Here is a 21,241-nt window from a genome sequence, read left to right as displayed (position 1 = left end):
CACCAGTGGCATTGCTATGTGCCCAGTAGTGTCTGTGTGTAACCAGTCCCGTGCTGCTCAGCAGCCTGGCATGCTCCAGCCCTATGGAGCCATGGCACGGCACCACCAAGGGCAGGTTTTCTGCCCCACTGGGTGAGCAGAACCAAGGTATCTGTGGCAGCGTGCAGCGTCTGTGGCTCTTTTTAGCGGCAGCCTTAGCAACCCACCTCTTTTTTGTGTTCAAAACGTTCCTTGCGTTATTTATCATGTATTGTTACTATTTGTAATTTTATTAGAGTATTTACAAAAAAAGTCAGCCACTCCTTCTGTGTTTGCCTTGAGCACATCTGATGTGCAAGGCACTGAAAACCTCACAATGTCATTTTTTTCCCAAAGACAACTAGGCTTTGCTATGGTGAGGCTGGGCTGTGGGGAGTGTAGATGCTTCAGACCCATGAAGGATCCTATTGTGACGCAATGTCCCATCTTTGTGACAGTAGCCCAGATCCAGATCCTCTCCTGTCTGGTCACTGGAGTTTTGTGCTTGGTGGCAACGTGCTTGATTTGGGGCTGCAAGATGGGGCTTGGAGTGCTTAGTCAGTATTATCTGCTCCGTTTCATTCCACTGGTTGGTTGGTTGGTTGGTTTTAAATATATTTTGGATGCCTAATAATTCCAATAAGAAATTTCTAAAAGAACATCAGAAAAGCCATCCACGGTATTTAAATCACTATGTTAATGCGGCTGAGCTCATGCGGCTGAGAGATTGCAAATCATTTTCAGATGCCGTCAGCATCTTTTTTTTTGTGCTTGTCTATGTCCTCCCATGACCATTGCTTGGAGAGCCATGTACACACTCGAAGGATTTGCTTTGAGGGGAGGGCTCAAATATCAAAGTGGAAAAAAAGCATTCAAACCTAAAAGCTGACCATAAAGCCCAGCACATCATTTTCAGAAGCAGAACATTATTGTTACTCTGCTGACAAACTTCTTTTGAGGGCAGCAGCACGGTCCAGCACCATTTTAGATTTGTCTTGAAGCCGCACGTAACCAAAATAAATATATGGTTACATAAGAAACTATATTACGTTCTTGCTCCTGGGTTCCAAGTCTAATTGTAAAGTAAGCACAAATCCAGTATGTCTGCCCTTACGGAGGTAGAGGGCCAACCTCCTCCCACACACGATCCAGTTGGTTCGCACCTGGGGCCGCCCAAGTGGAAGGAAGGTGGTTTTGTCCCTTCTTCTAAGCTCGTTGTGTAAGATGCGGAGGCCCTCTGTGGAGGTGAAGACAAGGGGACAGGTAGGGAGAGGCGCTGAGCAGGCTCCGGAGAGCAGCCACGTCCTAGGGAGGGCAGCACGTGGGTTTTGGACATAGCCCAGCTTGGTGTGAGTAACTGAAGCCCAGAGGATTACATTGCTCACATGAATCAATAATGATTTATACAGCTTCATTAGTATGCCAGCAGCAATGCCTATAGTTAAAGTGACTTAAAGCTGTGCATGGTACAAGCCTGCTTTCTGCGGCGTATGATTAGAGAAAGAGTTATGTTGCGAAGCTGTGACAAACCTGCACTTTTAGAGCTAGGCTTTGAAATTTGGCAGGGGATAATTGTACTTCTTTGCCCCTGAAAGTGTGGTGAAAATATATGAATCATTGTTTATTTCCAAAGTGCTTGGACACTGTAACTTCAAATGGGATAGAAAAATAAACATGCAGGAATCCAGTTTGCCTCAGAGCAGAGATCCTCATCAAAGACAAACCTTGGCCTGCAGAGGGGAAGGATCTGGCCGTGTGGCTGGCACGATGCAGAGAAGGACAAGGAAACATACAGCAAGAATAAGCAGGCAATGTTAGGAGCTTGAGCTTTCTGAAGTTGGCAGTCTCTCAGTTTTAATCAAGCACAAATTGTTCAGTTCCATGCAGAAGGGACTGGATAACGTTCACTGCCCTGCGCTCCCTACGGGAGCAAAATCAGGCTTTCCTCCTGGCTTCTTGGCTAGGCTAGGATACAGCAGGCACAGAAGGAAAAAAGCTGGTAAGATGAAAGGGCATTTTCCATGTCATAATGTTCTGAACAGGACTTTATAGCCCCTGGCAATAGGATACTACACAGTGCTCAGTGTTCTGTCTCCGTTTCTAGACCTGTAGTGTAGTAGAATAATGTGTATGTGTGTGTAAGCTCCTGAAGGAAGGACACTGCAGCAGAGAAAGTAAATTAAATAAAATATGAGGCACCTGGGCAGCAGGACAGTGATTTCTATAAGTGGAAGTGAACCCACATGGAAGTGAACATTGTCAATATGAGTGACCATGTGCTGCCAGAGGTTAAGATAGTTACTTATGAAGGACAAATGAAAGTAACACCTCAGGTAACCAAAGTTTGAAATCTCTTTACAAAGGAGGCCACAATGCTACATCAACACTGTGGACAGTAGGGTCCAGAGAACTGAATCTAAGGTCATCTAGTCAAGGCAGAAGCGAAGCTGAGACTAACACCATGCACCTACATAGGAAAGCAGCTTTTAGAAGAGATCTGAAGATCCTGGTGGACGAGTTGTCCATGAGCCAGTAGTGCTCTTGCAACAAACAGCATCCCAGGCTGCTAATGTGTGCGTGCACCTGGAGTGTTGAGCTTCCCAGAAAAAGAGAGGTGTGGACCTACTGGAAGGACCACATCTTGGAGCATCTGGTATATGAGCAGAGGGTGAGAGAGCTGGGATTGCATAGCAGGGGTGATCTTATCAATGCGTATAAATACCTAATGGGTGAGTAAAGAAGATGGAGCCAGACTCTTTTCAGTAGTGCCCAGTAAAAGTACGAGAGGCAATGAGCACTGAATGCAAGAAATTCCATTTAAACATCAGAAATTTTTTTTTTTTTTTTGACTGTGGCAGTGGCTGAACAATGAACAGGCTGCCTAGAGACGTTGTGGGGTCTCCATCCTTGGAGGTATTCAAAACTTGAGTGGGGAAAGCCCTGACCAAGCTGCTGTAGTTGACCCTGCTTTGAGCAGGGGTGTTGGACTAGGCTATCTCCAGTGGTCCCTTCCAGCCTCCCCTGTGCTGCAATTCTGTAACAGAACACAGCTCTCCTGAATCCCAGGGTAATGTTTGCAATAAAATGGTGACTGGGATCCTGGACATCTGCTCTATTTTGATTAGATGTTGCCAATGGAAATATATGTTCAGGTATTGGGCTACACACGTGCAGATGGTCTGTGCGTGTGTGTGGATACCTGGAGAATCCCTCCATATGCAGGCAAGCCAGCGCATCTGGACAGCCTGCCAGAAGAAAATGTGAAAAATTGCTGAATTCCACCTAGACAGAATTTCCAGCTGGAAAAGAGGACGTGTCTGGGGAAACCTGGCCATAAGCTATTCCTGCCTACAGGATCTTGCGCTAAGTCCCTGTACTGTAAAGTTTCTCCTAAAATAAATACTCACCTATTCAAACGAGGTCTTTGCACACCAAAAATGGTATATTAATCACTTGATTATATAGTGCGTTACTTGCTATTCATCACTCTTTATAATCTTCCCTTTAAAACTTCTTGGCTATTCCAGTCAAGGGAAAGAAATGAGAATGCGTAGTTGCGTTTATACATAAAGGCTTGCTGCTTTTGTCACACCAACACATCCAGCTTGTGTGGACACAATTAATTCATGCAATTGTGCCACTGGTTTAGTTTATGCACACTGCTTGAGAAAAATAAGCTGTAAGAAAAGAGAAGTTAGCCTGGGGGTTATTTTTACTGCTTTTCTATTACAGCTATGTCATATAGCTAGCTAGCTCTCTGTCTGTTTCACTCCTCTCTGCAGTACCATGACTGCAAAATACACGAATGCAAAATGCTGCAAGTTGGGTGACCTCCCAGGGAAGAGAGGGAAGGAATAATCGAGCATCTGACGATCAGCGCTCAGTAATTTGTTCCTGTAACGGTACGCGGATCGACCCTAATCAGCAAATACCTTCCTCCTGCCGCATACAGAAGTGCTCGGTCTGTCAGATGATTCATTTGCAGCAAACCCAAAGCAGCTCTACCCGCAAAGTGGCCACCTCTAGAGGGCGGTGATTGACTGATTAATGCTTGTGCTGTAATTGAAGATGATTACTGGTTTATCCTGGATTAATCCAGTTGCGATGCTGCAGCTTTTTAGCAAACTACAGCTTTGTTGCAGAAAGGTGCAGAGTCTACCAAGGAAAGACTTCTGTCCAGTTGAAGTGATAGAGGAAACGTGGCCAAGTAATGTAGCAGAATTTGGCCCAAGCATTAGAATGAATTTACAAACTGTCATGAGATCTTTAATTCTTAGAAATACCAGAGATCGTTTCTAGAACAGCAGTTGTTTGGGCTGTTCCTTGCAGGAACCAATCCATAAGTACATTTAAGTACATTAAGTACATATTAAGGAAATCAAGTCAGTCAGCATCAATTGCTCTAACCTCCCAGGTTTACACTAGCAGCTTGCTCTGGTTGGCTTCCAGCACAGAATGGTCCCATCCCAGAGATGGGCTTGCCAGGAATGGGGGGATGGTACCTTTCTTATTAACATAATTTAGTGCAGGAATTGCTTCCAGGGAGAAACAGCTGCCCAGCCTCACCTTTCACATGACTTCATCTTCCTCTACCTGCATCTCAGGTAAGAAACCAGCAGCAACATTTCCTGCAGCACCCTCTGAAGTTGTGAGCGGTCCATGCGTGGCCCTGCCCAGCTCCCACACCACTGGTTTCTGTCTGAAGAATGTCACTCACCTTCTCCTTTTCCCCCAGACCATTGTCATCATTTTGCTGCCTAGCTGCTTTCTTTAATTCTTCCATAGCCTTTCCCCTGCTGCCAATGAACCAGACTCCCATTTACTTCTCAGCTCCGCACAGAAAACGGTGATCGGTTGTGTGAAAAAAAAGTGTGAAGTCAGGACAGAGTTTCAGGACAGACACATTTTTTCTTCTTGTGAGCATGTCTTTGAATTTAAGTTGCTGCTGTGCATTCAGTGCTGTGCTACGTTACCACATTGGTAATTAGCTCTGGAGCTGAAATATGTGCTCCGCAGCCAAGATGCACATTTTGCTGCTCTGTGCTTTATGTGCCATGCTACAAGGGTTCATGGGTCAAAAAGAGTTTATTTCAGTGACAGGCGACATCAGGATATGTGTCTTTGACAAGGGAGGCAGTGTGAAAACACCAGCACCTCTCCCTCGCTTCCCTCTTGGCACAGAAAGATGGGGCTGGTTCTCAGTTTGTTATCTTTATATTTAGCATTGACTCCAAGTAGCGTAGCTAGAGGGGATGGAAACACAATCCACTGATTTTAATTGATGTGTTGCCAGTCTGAATTAGGATCAGGCTCATATTGGCCCAGAATTATTACTATTTGCTTAGTACTTTGAGACCCCTTTGTATGGTTTCATTGCCTCTCGTCCATTAGCCTGTGGACCACTGTATCCATAGCACAAAAGGCCCTGTCACTCTTCTTGGCCATCTTCACTCCTCACAGCCATCTTGGGCTGGAAGCCAATGGCATGGCACAAAAGATAAACTGTCCTTTTCATTTCCAAACACATCCTTCTGCATCATAGCGTGACTGTTACAAAAAAAAAGCTTGCATTTCAATAAACCGTCCTTATTTGGGATTTTTGCTTTGTTTTGCGAGTGCTTTTTATGGATTCTTAGATGTCATGACCCAGCTCCTATCACAAGCACTTAATTCTAGCACAAAGGACTTTTTAAAAGTACATATATAGAAACTGCTAGTAGGAAGCCTAACATTCCTGAAGAATGTTACTGTCTTCAGTTTTATATGCTACCTTCACTTAGTGGGTTTTGCTTCTCAAAATCTATGTAGCTGCAAGGAGTCATCTTAAATGGAAGTGACACAGCAAAAGCTACTTTGATAGCTTGCAGATTTTAAAATAACTGTCTTAACATAGTTTTTCCTTCCAAGGTAGAACGTACCTTTAATTGGAAAACCTGTGTGCACATTGTTAATGCAGGGTCTCTTTTCCGTAGTTCTGTCTTACAGTGAGTCATCTGCTCTCTGGCTCTCTATATCTATATGAAAATAGGTGGGAATCAGCTTGGTTTCTGAAATTCCCTCTTATATATTGACTAAAAATTTGTGGTGGTTATTTTAAAATGTTTCCCCTTCTTTAGACAAGATATGAGCATACGTGCACAAAAGTGATGTTGGACGTTCTCCCTGAACCAGTGACGGAGCTATAAAATGCTGGGTATTGGTTAGGCTGGTGGAACAGTAATCCACTTTCAGACTGGTGTTAGAATTGGGCCAATTTTATCAGGAGAGTTTATTGTCTCAAGAAATAAAAATAGATTGAAGGCATCATAATTTGAAATATGTCAGTTGTTTATCTCAGAGCCACATGAATCAGTATCAGCTGAGCACCTGACTTGTGGAGATCAGCTCTTTATAAAAAAATAAAAATAAATTAGGGTTTTCATTTGAAAAGAAAACACTTCTTGGATTATTTCGTGGAATTTGGGGGCAAAACTTTCAAAACTTAAACAAAAAATCCACTTTTTCTAGCTGCAATGTTGGCTTTATTTCCCATGCTAAACCCAGTACTAAACTATTTCTAATGATGCACTGAAACTCTGAATAATCGTAGCAATCAGAACGTTATCAAGTCACACGCCTTTACTCCATGCCAGCTCAATTTAAAATTCATGATGAGAGGTCTACTACTTTGTCCACGATGCTTTCTGGACCCCGCACTATTCTTGTTGATTTATAAATGACAAATATGCAACCTTGTGTGAGCAATCAGTGATCAGTGGAAAGGGTGATGTAATTTGAAGAGGCTGGAAGGTGGAGTTGCCTTGGGACAACTTAGAGACAGAAGGGGTTGACTTCTGTGACTGAGACCACAGTGACGTAACAGTACTGGTACATGTTTTAGTGGAAGAAAAAGATTAAAAGTATGGTGCAGCAAAACTAGCAAGCGCGTGTCACCATATTCCTGTGTTATTCCTAAGGTTTTAAAGACGAGGTGTGACAAACCCAAATATAGTTTCCAGAGGCAAGGCTGACGAAGAGCAAGATTGCTCAACACTTACACAAGTGAACCCTTGCTAACTCCTGCTCTCTGAATAAGAACTTGTCTATGAAAGGAATTAAGGAAAACATTGAGCTAACTCAATTGATTTGCAAAAATATTGAAAGAATTACAGAAAATAATTGCAAGAGCATGAGGGTGGCAGGGAGGCAAGCTTGTCTTTCTCTTGGATGGTAACAAAAAGAGCATCATGGCTTGTATCCTTACCTCCTCTGCTTTCTTTGGTTTTGTCTTCATAGTTGAGAAAATCACATTATGTTTGTTTATTCATTTATGGTTGAGACAATAAAGATTCCTTCCAAACTCTTGGTTGCCCTAATTTAGTTATATTGTAAGTATAATTAAACCACAGTAGCGTTGAGGATGTCTGTTCCTTGTGCACTCTGCCAGCTAAGTAACCACCATATACTTTTTTCATTATCTGGGAAGCTTCCTTATCAGCCTTCTCTAGAAGTTGTCCAAAAGTTATCTATAAGTTCTTGCTAAATCTAAGTCAATGCAGAGCAAGAAATTAAATGTTAACACTAACACTCTATTCTTTTTTTTTTTTTTTTTCATAAAAAAACAGTGTGCTGGTAACATATGTTCTATTCTAAGGTCAAGTAGCAGTCCATGAAGATGGCTTATTATTCAGATACGAGTCTTTCACACCTAGTCAGAGATGATGATAGTTGTGTCTATCAGCATCCACTTCTGAAATCCTTTAGATTGTATGATTTTGTAGGAAGAGAACGGTGATAAATTCATTTGGAAATAGAAAAAGTCTGTATTACTTACCTAACAGGAAAAACTACAACCTCACAGTAGGTCCAGGTGGTACAAAAGTGGCTGGAGCTTTGTTATAGGATCACCAATCATTGGAGGGCCTAAAAGCGAATTTTAGCACCAGGTCTTAGACATCCTCTTTGAGTCAAAGGAGATGACAATATGTCTGCATTTCTCTTCCTGCTTTTTCTGCAGCCCACCACCACACTCACTCTTGTGAGGCGCTAAGCTTCAGTTGGCTGAGTCTTGGCCATCCTCCAGGCTTCACCCTGCATTGTGAAATACTGAAATGCCTACTTTACCAGCATTTGGTTGTCTGTCATCAGCTTACTCACTGTGGCACAGGCCATGCCTCCTACCAGCTTCATCAACGCTAAATGTGGTGGCAGAATGGAGCCTTACAGAGGTCCTGCTCTAAAGAGCTTGAGGTAGGACTTGGAAAAACCTCCCAACAGGAGTAGATGCCTGCGAGTTCTGCCTTGTGTCTTTCCAACACAAAAAAAGAAAAAAAAAGAAACTGAGCACGCAGAACTGCAGTGGCTGGTCAGCAACACCTCCTGGTCGTATGTGGCAGAAGTACCCCATAAATCTAATAATATCTTGTAGTTAGATCATAGTTCTCTTTTTTCCTGAGATCCTGCTCACATGTTTTATACAGATCAGGCAAGTACTGCTGTGTCCTTGGACTTCTAGCAAGAAGCCTCCGTTTAAACAGAGGCAGCACTGTAAAATGGAGCATAGTCCAGTTCTCCTCCAGTGGTAGAGTTTTTAGCTGTGTTTCAGCCGTCTGGCATTGTTTAGCTCTGCTCTTTTGGTTCTGCTGCGGCTGTAGTGTCCACAGAGCCCATTTGGACCTCTACAGCTGCCATCCCTGTCCTGTTTTGCCCTGCAGTGGACAACAGTCCCATCCTGCCTGCTCCAGCCTGAGGTGGGTGCGCACGTGGCTAATGCGTGTTTCTGCGGCGCTACGCTAGGCCATAGTCCTACACCTGCCTGCACTGAGATGCTGTAGAATTACTTGCTTTGCCTCTCCTTGTTCTCTGGGACTGTACATCTGTGTTGTGCTCATGATCAAAACCAGGCTCTCATTCTCCGTTGACTTTCCCCACCCCCCCCATCTCTGATACCTCAGTCAGGGAGTGTGGCAAAAACATGCTTTGCAATGAACTTTCCTGATTTGGCACTTGAAGTCAGCTCTGCAAAATTCTGTGGCCATCTTCATCTGGGAAATGAGCTGTGTGATAATATGATTAAACTCTTGTCTTTCTCTAATCACTCTGATCAAGACAGATGTTGAAATCAAAGCATTTGCTCCTTGGCTGGCAAATTTTTCCCACTTATTGCAAAGCTGCATTTGAAATTTGCTTTTACTGTCAGTTGCTTGTAGGAAGAGCTTTTGGCAAGTTGGAGTGAAAACTATTTTGACAGTACTGTGCCTATCTGTTGAGAGAATAAAGTCACTATGAATTAACTGTTAAGGAGCCTGCACAGGTCGGAATTTTAGACCCCCAAATGGATCTACAATTGCTGTGTGAATCAATTAAAAACTGAGATTAAAAAAAAAAGAAGGCAAGAGAGAAGATAGACATATCCTAGTGAGGCAAACAGGGGAAGAAATAGGTCTTCTGGTACCGCCAGGGAAGAGAAGATAGGCAGCTTCATAGCTCACTTTACAATCATTTCAGTAACTGAAATGAAGTGTCTGAAAGACTTAAGTTCTTGTGGCTTGCTTTACAAAACACACTCCTTTTCTAATGCTTATCTCACAATAGTGTTGGTCTAGTAAAAATGCACTAATTAATTTCTTCCTGATGTTAATGCCGTCCTTCTAAAATTATTCCTGTTGTCCCAAAGAAATAAAGCTCAAAAAAATAATAAATCAGGACATCAAGTTTCTGTATTACAGTTTGCAAAAGTGAGAGGTTAGAGGAATGGTGATGCTGCTGAAAATCTTTCTACTCCCATGACTGTCTGAATCTTGAAAGAAAAAAGAAAAAAAAAACAACAAAAACCAACACAAAACCCTAGACCTTTAATTTTAACCTAATCATCTTGATCAGAGCAATAAATATAACAAATGTGAGGCAAGTATGTGTGTGAGAGTGCAGGACAGAGAAAGGTTTAGGGCAAGGATCAGTGGAAAATCTTTAGAAATGATGTAAGAGAAAGCAAAGGCAGGGATTGGAGTTTGTAGCCTACAGCAGAGACTATAAAAACTCTGAAAGCAAGCTGAACATTAGGGATAAGTTAGGGGGAAGAACATAGCAGGACTATTAAGGTTGGAATTGCTTGTATCCAATGCAAGGTAAGAGGAGTGAGGACAGAGATGGGTTGGGGATGTTTTGTGTCTTCTGCTCTGTTTACAGAAGCTTTCTTCCCTTCTGTGCTTTCTTCCTTTTATTTTTTTTTTTTTCAAGTTTTTTTGCATTAACAGGCATGCACAAGGTATACACATGCCCATGTCTGACGGGAAAAGCACAGCTTCTTTTTCCAGTTTGAGATTAAGATAATAAGATGCCTATCACCTAGTATTTTTGCTACTAAAACTGAACTAATAATATTCAGTGGAAACTTATTTCCTTCAGTTAATCAGCCAATATTTGAACAAGATGTGTTAGTGCTTTTTACCACGGTGACTAGTTAGTTTCATGCTTTTGCAGTGCTTTGTAGTAAACTGTTGTGCTGTCTGTATGTATTGTTATGGATTTTCCTCTGTATATGTTATTGTCAAATGCATATTACTTCTTAAAATAAGTTGAAGAACTATGACAGAGTAGTTCCTTTGCATTACTAAATACCATATGTGGTAGACAAGTTGGCTGCATATAATATATTTTAAAGCACAAGATAAACCATTTAGGAAAATAATTTATGGTTCTGCAAAAGGGTTTTATTAGATAAGTGTAGATCCAGATTCTGCCACGTTCCTACAATAATAGAATAACCCTGCAAAAACATTCCTACACTAACAGAGTAATTATCATTATCCAGTGATCTGACTACTTCAGCTTTGTACCACTGTAGATGAAGGCAGATTCTGATTCAGTGATAATCATTGTAATTTCTCCATTTGGAGTTCAAAACTATTTCAGTGGGGATTTTTTGCCTCCCAGACTGGAGATGTACAAGTAAATACATGTGAATAACCTTTGGTTTAGATGTCCAGAGGCTACAATAAAGTTCAGAATCCACTAATTTTTGAAGTACAAGCTCACAGTGCCTTTAGCTTTCCTTACGTGGCTTTTCAATTCGGAATGGCTGTCCTCTCCTGGGGAGTGCAGAGCTGGAAGCAGAGGAACCGCAGGGACATTTTGTGCCCCTACCAACTGATTCACTCAGGAAGCCTGGAGCAAATTATTACATTTATCTGTCTCTGCCCACCTGTATTCAAAATGCAGCTCAACTTACTTTCCTTGTAAAATACTTTGAATATCAGGGAGAAAAAACCCAAACAACCACGGAAATCTATGGTGTTAATGATGGGAAAGCAGCAAAATATATCTGGCTGGACCAGGTGTTCTTCATTATTTACAAATACCTGCTGCGCTGATTTCAGCAGATTAGGGCTGCATTTTCACTCTTTGAGTGAATGACAACTATACTTCCCTGGGCTTCTTAAACAGCAAATTTAAAAATTTGAACCATACAACAGTTGTAAGAGGTGTCTTGATTGACCCTGCCAAAGATTGCAAGTGATTGCAGCTTTCCTTTTCATCTTAGTCAGCCCAGAGAAACAGATTACTCCCTAATTTCCATTTGCAATGCATCTTCACCAAGCAATTGACTTTGCTTCTTCAGTTGATATCCTTGATCAGAACATTTAAGTGTTTATCCAGTAAATCTGCATCGGTGTTTGATTCTCTTGTTAAGAAATTCCAATGCCATTCTTGTCTCCTAAGAGCTTATCTTGAAGGCATATCTTGAAGGCTATTTTAACTGGCCTTTAAATGGGCTATGTATTTATATAGATAACATATTCTGATAATACACTCTTCATACCAGGTATGAAGAACTTCCACGTATCACTCCAATGCTGTTGGGAAAGGAGATGATTTTTCTAATATAGAAAAACACAATATATTTCTTGATTTTTATTGATAGAAAGGTTTCTTATTTTTACTTTAAATGCTGAAGATGGCACTCTAACAATGAATAGTTTTTAGTTCTCATGCTAAAGATGAAGGAAGGAAGCTAAATGTAAAGTTGTTAGAAATGTTAAGAAAAGTTGTCATGTTCAGTCAGTGTATATACATAAATAGTATAGGGTTGAGAGTCTGTTGGCAATGAAAAATAGTCTAATAATGTTTTGTTTTCCATACACTTTATCGTGTCCTAATTCAATAGTTCCTAGGCTTCTAGATGGGTTTTACCACTTCTGTTTGTGTCTCCTGCTTCATGGTTTCCTACTTTTATGGCATTGAAGTGAGTTTGGGGTTTTAAATTTCTAAAATCTGTAACTAAAAATGGTTTTATTAGACAGTGTAGTCGGTTTTGCAAGGTGTCCAACTTGTCTCCTTCCTGCCCATTCTAAAGAGAAGCTTCCTTATTTGTTCTGCATGTCCATTTGGTTTCATGCTCTTTATTCAAATGAGATGAGGACAGTGACTGACTAGTCTTCCACAAGTGTTGGTGCACGTGTGACAGTTAATTGTTTCTTGATTCATGCTTGTGTCTGTTAAAAGAATGCGTCCCAGTAGGTCTGTGTTCCTTTGTACAGTTTCTGTACTCTGCATGGGAACTCGAGTGCCACACTTTCAGCATTTCTTCGCACAAGCCGTGCGATCTGTGTGCTGCTCCCGCAACCTTTGCTCCTTCCATGGGCAGGGTCTTGACTCTAGTCAAGCCCTGCAGGGACTAAGCCATCGTTGAATCTGTTTTATCTGAGCACAGATGGTAGGAACAGTTGCATACTTGAGCATCCTCTGACCGCATTTGCGTCTACAAAAGGTGCAGCTATCAACAGCTGAGTCAGCATTTACAGTAGATACTTCAGTAAAATACGGGCAAAGATGACTGTCGTGGTCCTAACATATTTTCATATCACCAAACACTGGAAATTATATCGTTACAGTGAACACAGTTATTGAAATGAAAGCTTTGAAAAGCAATGACTAATCTGAAGTGCCTTCCTGAGAAATCTTATGGGAGCTTCATTTCAGAAAGTGGAACATCCTTGGCCTTGAAATACTCTCAGACAAAATGTTTAACGTGGGACACAGAAATACCTAGACATTTTCTCAAAATCACTAGTCTTATGCCTCTTGCATAACTTCATGAATTCTAAGTTCCCTCTGTTTACATCCGATGAAACCTACCTGCATCTATTTATCTACATAGTCAGGAAAATGAAAATAGAGGGAAGTTTATATTGTAGAAGTTGACAGTGTCAGTACCATATATCTCATAAAATACATGGTACCATACATCTAATAAAATATATGGCATTGTTTAAAAATCTACACCTACTCCAGAAAACACATTATTAATAACACAGAGTGTGTGACACTGCTTACATTTCATTTTGTCACTAAGTCCCATGCTTCAATGTCTTGCTTCAGTATCTTTTTAGAAAGCACTGTGTAAAAAGCGTTCCATATCTCGTCTGTGGGATGAGAGCAAAAACACCACTCTAACCTATTTTTGGACTCTGCTTTTTTATTTCTAAGGGTGGGATTTGTTTTGATTTTTCTCCCTTTGATATTTACATGACTAGAAAATGATACTTGAGATATACAGGGTCCCTTAAGAGCTTCTGAAATCACCAAGACTGCTGGTATGCGTATATTTTCAGCTTTGTGGTAACGAATACGCTCAGAGTATCCATGCTACAACTTTTAAAAGTGGAAAAAAATTGTTTCAGCCAGAGCGGACTTATTCTCAGAGCTTTGTACAAGCTATTTATAAATTATTCTTTTGGTAAGATACTCATCCATCATAATTTTATTTGCCCTAAAGTAGAGTCCCATCAGGTGTCCAATCCAAGCCTGGTGAGGCCAGTTATGACTCAGTGGTGCCTTTGATTAAGATAGGTAGCAGCAGTTAATATTCTATTTTGTGGCTTTGAAGCAGCAACAGAATATCTCAGAAATGGGCTCGCAGACACAGCCGTGATTTCCCCCAGCTGGCTGGAATCTGTGTGGTGTGAGAAACCCTCATGGCTACCAGGTGATGGAGGCTCGCCAGTACCATCCCAGTGCTCATATAGCAGAAGGACTGGAGTCCTAATGAGCGCTGCCAGGAGCTTCCCAGTGCCTATGGGACAGTCATGCCTTGGCTCTGCATCGGGTCAGTATCAGAGCACGCAGCACAAAAACCCAAGGGTTTCTAGGCTCAGCCACAACGTGCTTATTGCAAGAACAAGGTCCTCATTTGCAGGTGAGCTCCGGCATGTCCCCTGCTGGTGTTGCAACAAGCCGAGCAGAGTCATCAATACAGAGCAGCAGCTGAAGTGAAAGATTACAGTGCAAGGCATGATGTCTTGCCTCGGCTCTCTTGCTAACAGGCCAGCAAGAAAAATAAAGCTCTTGTGATTTATACTTGCGGAGTAATCTCCACAGTAATGTGAAATATGATAGTTCAAATGGGTAAGAACAATGACAGCTGTTACCATTTTTGACAGGCAATGGGTTTGGAGCTTGGTGATGAATTGCACGCTGTCTGGGGTTTGTTCAGCCCACTTATCTTCAGGATGTCATTTTGGGTTTTGTTGTTGTTTTTTTTTTTTCTTTTAAAGAAAAACATCTTTTAAGTCCTTTGGTTTGATGTTGGGCACTTAACAGTTTCTGTTTAGTAAAGAATTTTGCTTTCTTGTGATCTTTTCTTGGAAAATGGCTCTGCATAGATTCCTAAGAAAAAGTTTTGAATGTTTATCCTGCTTTGATAAGGTAGAATAATGTTCTCTCTTTTATCTTTAATTTTATTTTAATTGGACTTGCAACAAAGATACCTAATTATATGAGGAATTTTAGTTTTGACACATTTCAAGCTCAAATATCACTAAACCACATAAATATGTCTGAATCTCAGACTTGCAGTTGCATTTAGTGAAGGGTAAACCATATTTTATGTCAGATAACAACAGACCCTGAGATATGAAAGACATGGAATTATACCCCCATCCCTTGACCTAGCTCTGTGAAATTTGTGATGAAGAGTTTTTCAGAAGAAAGCTGGAAATTCAAGGTTTCTCAAGAAAGAAGGTGGCTGTCAGAGCTTTGGTTGTTCTCCTTCAGTAACAAATACTGCCAAGCTTTGCTGTAGGTCTCTCTTGGAATGGGGCAAGGTAAAACGCGGATGGGGTGAAGCAATAACCAGGGCATGGCTGGGAAGGCCCCTTTTGGCAGGAGGGCTCTGCTTACCCAATTGCAACAGATGAGCCCAAGGAGAAAAAGCAACGACTGGTTGGAACAACAAAGAGCCTATGACATGGCTGAAGGTGGAAAGCAAAGTGACAGACTGGCAGAAGACGTGTGTTTACATAGTCCTCATTGCACTCTTAGTTTTGCAAATGCTTTTCTAGAGCTAAACTGCTGCACTAGACCAAACCTGCTTCTTTCTCCCACCTTGGTCGCAGTACCATGTGAAAATCAGCACAACAGGATCTTGCTGGACTTAAGTTTTGCTCCCTTTTAAACCAGTGACATTGCTTCTTAGCTACTTATTTCCATGGGAACTAGAGCCAAGCTTCAAGTCCTTGCAATTTCCTCTGCTTCTAATTTCGCTGGCGTCAAGTTCTGACCAGTTAATCAAATGTCTTTTGTGTTGCAGGTGCCTTAATGTTTATTTTGATTAGTGTACCAGTTGCTATTTTTATCTCTTTGGTCTTTGGGTTGAATGAATACCAGCATAGACCTTAAATCATAAGAAACATGTGTTTTTAACCTTGCCATTTATTTTTATGTCTCTGTATCCAGATAATCAGGATGTGGTTACCTGTGAAGGTAGTAGACGACTACTTCAAATTTCAATGCACACCCACATACAAAAATATACATTGTAGAGGGTTTCAGCTTTAAAAACATCCACACAGACCCTTGTCTGATGTTAATGGCTGTTGCCATCGGACTGAGAGACAGCAGTACCACCTGGCTTACTGCTTTGTCTTTGTCCTTTGATTCCAGTGAACTGTGTCTGCTTCGCCCCTACAGAATAACCAGCAGCTTTCTTCCTCGCTGCTGATCCCTCATGGACAATATTGAGGGAAAAAAAAAAATCTATAACGGGGTAACCAAATAACAGAAACACATGTAAAATGTATTTTAAAAGCCAAGCAAGAAACGGAGTTTCAAGAAACAACACTACAAATGTCATATCTTCACTTTTTAAAACTGGACTCCAAACACTTTTGTGGCTTTTCTCCTTTGCAGTGTGGGGAAAAAGTACAAAGCCAAATGTTTTTTACCATGTGTTTTCTACCTGATCGAATGGGAAATTTTCTATGCAGAGGGTAAAACAACTATCATACATCACAGAAATGTATTTATACACTCTCTCTATCTCTGCTTTTGCCAAGGAGAGAGTCAGCATGATCAGGCTTGAATTATAATCTGGGGCAGGACCTGGAGAAAGAGTAATCAGCAAATTAGCAGATGCCTTTGGCACTAGAGGTCCCAGCCCAGTTCTCACTGACATCAGTTCTACAGCTGTGGGAGGTGGTCAGAACACCACCAGTCCAAGCAATGGATCCCTGTGTCAGTTTTTCCCAGGTGTGGGAGCTGAATCACTTTACCCCAGGATCCCAAGAAAATCCTGGAAGTTGTGGATACCATTAACTCACGTTGAGAACTGGTGAAATGTAGCCTTGCTTTCAAAATGTTGCTGGGGAGGTGCGTGATTTCTGTAACAGCTTCAGGCACCTGTCGAGCACGCGAGGAGGTCAGGGTCAACCCGGGTGGCTACAAGCCAAAGTCCCCTGCTTACAGGCAAGTGTCTGGTTCATCTGCTTTTAACGCATGTTTGCATTCATCACTCTTACCACTGCAAGGACTGGGCCGTTGTGCAGAAAAGGAATGAAAAGATTCACAGGGCTGTAAGAGAGCAAAGAGGAGGGAGCTGATTCTGCACCCAGAGGTGAAGGGCTCTCAACTGGCACTATCTGGGATTTACGGAGTGGCTCTGTAAAATAAAGCATATTAACAGCCATGGGAACAGAATGTCCCTTTGCTTGCACTTCTTAAAGACCTTTGGAAGAAGGTTTCTCCGGGAAGTTGGGAATGCATCTGTGAAACCATTAATAGATTGTTCTCTTTTGCAGATGCTGCAGTTCCAGCTTGTCGTGGTGCATTTGGCCCTTGTGATTACCCTGCTGCAGTGGCACTCTAGCTCAGTGCTCCTCGCGGAGGCAGCGCCAGAGGTAGGTGAATGTTTCTGGTTGTTGTCACATAAGGCTGCTCTTCCACTGGTTATTCTTGGCCACAGAGTGTGGAAGACACCATGGTCTCCAAACTGTGCCGCAAGGTGAATGGTCAGTATTGACTCAGTGAGGGCAAAGCAGGAGCAGGACAACTTCCCCAGTGAAAAGAATGATGCAAATTGCATGTCTCTGGGAGGACAGACAGAAGGAAGTCTCACTCACATTCACTCAACCTCTCGTGAAGCACCGTGGGATTTTCTGTGTGTTAAAACATTGTCCAGTGACTTTGGATAGAAAACTTCCCAAAGAGGGGAAGGAGGTGATGGAGGGGGGAAGCAAACTCTTCTAACACTGAAAGGAAGGTTTCATTTTTCTTAAAGATAAATAATAGCAGGAGAAGTCTGCAGCTTTCAGAAGCCATGAGGAGATCCCTGAGAGAAGACCACCTACACTAAAGTTACAAATTAAAGGAGACAGAATAGACCAGGAAAGGGAAGGTGCAAAATAACTTGCCTAAACTTTGAAGGAAAGCGGCAGATGAAATGGAAGAACTGTCTCACGTTTCATCCAATATGATATGCAGATGTTGCACCTGAAAAGGCTTCTAATGCATTTTCTTTTTTCATGTCATCTTGACATAAAGCAGGTCTGACAGGAAAGGTATTTATGTAACGGTTTCATGCCATAAAAATATCAGGAATTTAAAAGTTTTACCAAAGTAGGACTGTTTGGCTGAAGGGTCTTTACATAGGTTTTTAATATCAGCTTAAAGTTAAATGCATACTGAAGAATACTGATGGATCCTTCTGCCTTGCTCTCTGTCTTCAAGTGAGCATGCCCTAATTGTACAAAATAATACTTGTTATAGAAAATAGGGCTTGGGGGAACCACTCCCCACAGCAGTGCTGCAGCGGCTGCTGTTCCGGTGCCACAGGGGTCTGGTATCCTGTCTCTATCAGTGACAGGTTTTTGTGAAAAAAATACAAGAACATCTTCAGAAACTTCCTGATCCAGAGACATGCACTGGACCAGGGCATGTTTTAGCTGCTGATGGGCCTGAATTTGTCTTTGAAACAGTTAAAAATCTCGGTATCCATGACGTCCTTTGGCAAACACCATGTGCTGTGTTTAAATGTAGCTCCTTATATTTATTTTAAATCCACCATCTGGTGACTTCACTGGGTGGACTGGGGAGCTCTTTTTCTTCAGGAAAAAATTACTAGTCTTTATTCACCTCTGTTGTTTGTAAGTTTACAAACCCTCCACTTTATCCCCTGCGCCCCACACTCATCTCTCTGCTTGTCTGTGAAGTCGTGCTTTCTTCAGTGGTTCACCATGGGAAAACTGTTGTCTACTTCTGATTGTCATTTTAACTGTATCTTTATAATTCTCTTATATCCTTTTTAAGACAAAGTAAGCGGGACTGCACAAAGTACTCAAGAGCAGAGGCTATTTTTTACCTTATAGTTTCAAGTGTTATTGTAGATATTTATCCCCACTAACCAGAGGGGAGAGTTCAGCCTTTTTTAAAGGCATAATTTTGTTGCAAACCTCTATGAAAGTTTTATAACCCTGAAAGGGAACAGAAAGGATTGTTCAGTGCACTTGAGGCTCGTAAAAAGTAAAGTCAGACGACAATATGAGATTCTGTACAAAAGCACTAACAGTGCGACATCATTTGTATGATCATCGTGGGCATATGCTCTTCCTTACGTAAAGATCACAGTTTTATACGCTCCACCACCAGTTATGCCACCCATCAGTAGTGGGAAATGTCGTCACCACAACTATGGTATGGACCCAGTAGATACAGGCATATTACATCACCCGTGCAATGGCTTGCTTTACATTTGTACTGAACTCACTGTGTATGAATAAGAAAGTTAGTGGTGTGCTTCTAAAGATAGAGGAAAACGTGCTTCAAGGCATACAATAAAAGTTTTGATTAGAAATTTTTCTCTATTTCCATGAAGATGAAGTGGAGCAAGACAGCAAACATTTCGTCTGAAGAGAGAATGATTTGAGCTTGACGCCTGCTTTCATAGACTAGCTGCTGCCCTATATTTTTCTGTCATTTGCAAAGCAAATATTTCACTTTGACTTGTTCCATTTCTCTCTTGATAGACTCCAATATTCTCAGCTATTCTGGATAGCGAAATCTAGTTTAGTTTTGAAAAGGTGTTAAGCCTAATGTCATAACCAAGGTTCAAAATTCTGTGTTAAACCAACATACTGTTTTTTCCTTTCCTCCTCCCCCCATAGTGTTACTGCATAAATTCTTTAAATGTCAGTGCTGAGTAAGTTTATCTTGGGATATTTTTTGCATAACAATTCATTAATTTGTCAGCTTTGTATGGAAAGTTCTGTGTAAGTTTTCATTACTGTTTACTAGCATTAAAAAGTGAAAATCAGTTTTCTGAAAAATATCAGGACGGATATTGGAGTCTGGTAATGGTGACTGCATTTTTAAAAAGGATTAAATTACTCAGCTCATGCTATAACTGATACTCATCACACTGCTGAGAGAGGGATAGTGGGCTGGTCTACAAAAACAGGCTTTGTGAAGCAATACGTTTTGATAATTCTTGTAATAATAATGAAGATGAGTGTAATTCTATCAAAAAAATATCACAACCTTTTATGGCAAACTCCTGTGAGTGGAAAATGGCCACGTTTCACAGAAGGAACTTTGTTTTAAAGCATTGGCCCAGGTTTAGTATCCTAGTGATTCTGTATTTATAGGACTGCTGCTGTGACACTGGTTCAAATGGTTTTTCTGGAACTTGGGCAACAAGCAAACACCTCCCCTTTCTTTTGCAGCCTTTGGAACCTTCTGCTGCTCCAGGCATGGGAGCACATCCCACTGCCAGTGAAGAGAAGTCAGCCACCAACCTGGCAGCCAAACTATTCCTTCTTGATGAGCTGGTGTCTCTGGAGAATGAGGTGACCGAGACCAAGAAGAAAAGAAGTTTCCCAGGATTTGGCTCCCCGATTGACAGGATTTCTTCAACCTCTGTGGATGCTAAAGGCAAACAGAGGTAAGTTCTTAGGTGCTCCTACCAGTGATAAAGTTGGCAGAAGGCCGTTGGTAGGTGTCCTGGAGACATATGGGTTAGCTTTAGCCACCAGCACATTTACTGTTGTTGTGAGGTGCCTCTTATCAGCGTACCAGATTCTCTACAGAAGCCATTCTGGTTGCGTGGTGTGTAATCCTTCAGCTGTGATGAATAATACATGCACTTGTTCATTTATCCCTACAGTGCCATACAGCTAACAAAGGACATTCAAGCATAGGCATTTTTAGTGCATTTCTTTCCACTGATGTGAGCTAACATTCAGTTCAAAACGGCCTTTTTGATCATGAGATTATTTCAAGCAAAAATATGCCTGAGGTTCAAAAGCAGAGGGGCAGGGCTAGGTGTTCCCGAGGCTGGGGTGAAGAACAGGTACGGTGTGCACGTCTTGAATAGCAAGATGAAGAACACACTGTGAAAATGGGCAGACGGTTAATACAATGGGCTTCAAGACCTTGGTCAATTTATGATAAGCCAGGGTTTGATCAATACAGCAGTACAGCAATACCGTCAGAGTACAGGTTTGAAAATAAGCATGTTTATAACAGGGCTGAGCAATGACACTTGATATGGCTGGGGAGAACCAGTGAGCTTGGGGTAAAGCTCAAGGGGCCATTTGCTATATCTGAAAGAGCTTAACTGTCTTGTTCCCTTCTTCTGGTAACTGTCTTCTTTTGGATGGAATCCCCAATGCCGCAAAGTATTTAATAACATGCTTAAAGCTTAATCTGGAAGTGGAAAGTATTCACAAGAGCCAGTCAACGTTACAAGTATTTTTTTTCAGGCAGAGTTTTGCAATATTTTCTTGTTGTTTTTCCATTTATCCACCCGGTCTGCTACTAGGACTTTTTGACTGCAGCCAAAAAGTGATAAAACACGAAATTCTTAAAACCTTGGGTAGAACTATTCTGTTCTGTATATGTCTTCAAGAGATCAGGATCAGCTCATTCTCTGTTTGCTTTTTAGCATGTTTTCCCTTTTCAGGGGAAGAAATAC

General features: G+C 41.6%; 1 protein-coding gene across 5 annotated transcripts in view; it reads left to right on the top strand.

Annotated features, from left to right (window-relative positions):
* Positions 1-21,241, top strand: part of OSTN (osteocrin) — a 104,410-nt gene that overhangs the window by 77,641 nt on the left and 5,528 nt on the right. For 3 of the 5 annotated variants that reach the window (XM_074591248.1, XM_074591247.1, XM_074591251.1), the window contains exons 2-3: positions 17,073-17,171; positions 19,992-20,209. In XM_074591248.1, coding sequence (XP_074447349.1) covers positions 17,073-17,171; positions 19,992-20,209 — 317 coding nt within the window. Of the gene's footprint in view, positions 1-9,366; positions 10,125-17,072; positions 17,172-19,991; positions 20,210-21,241 lie in introns of those variants that run through there. The other 2 variants (XM_074591250.1, XM_074591252.1) reach the window with 1 other exon arrangement.

This window comes from Larus michahellis, chromosome 6 (assembly GCF_964199755.1).
Source record: "Larus michahellis chromosome 6, bLarMic1.1, whole genome shotgun sequence".
Lineage (NCBI taxonomy): Eukaryota > Metazoa > Chordata > Aves > Charadriiformes > Laridae > Larus > Larus michahellis.
Note: the sequence above shows the minus strand (reverse complement) of the source record. Positions and strands in the feature narration are given on the sequence as shown.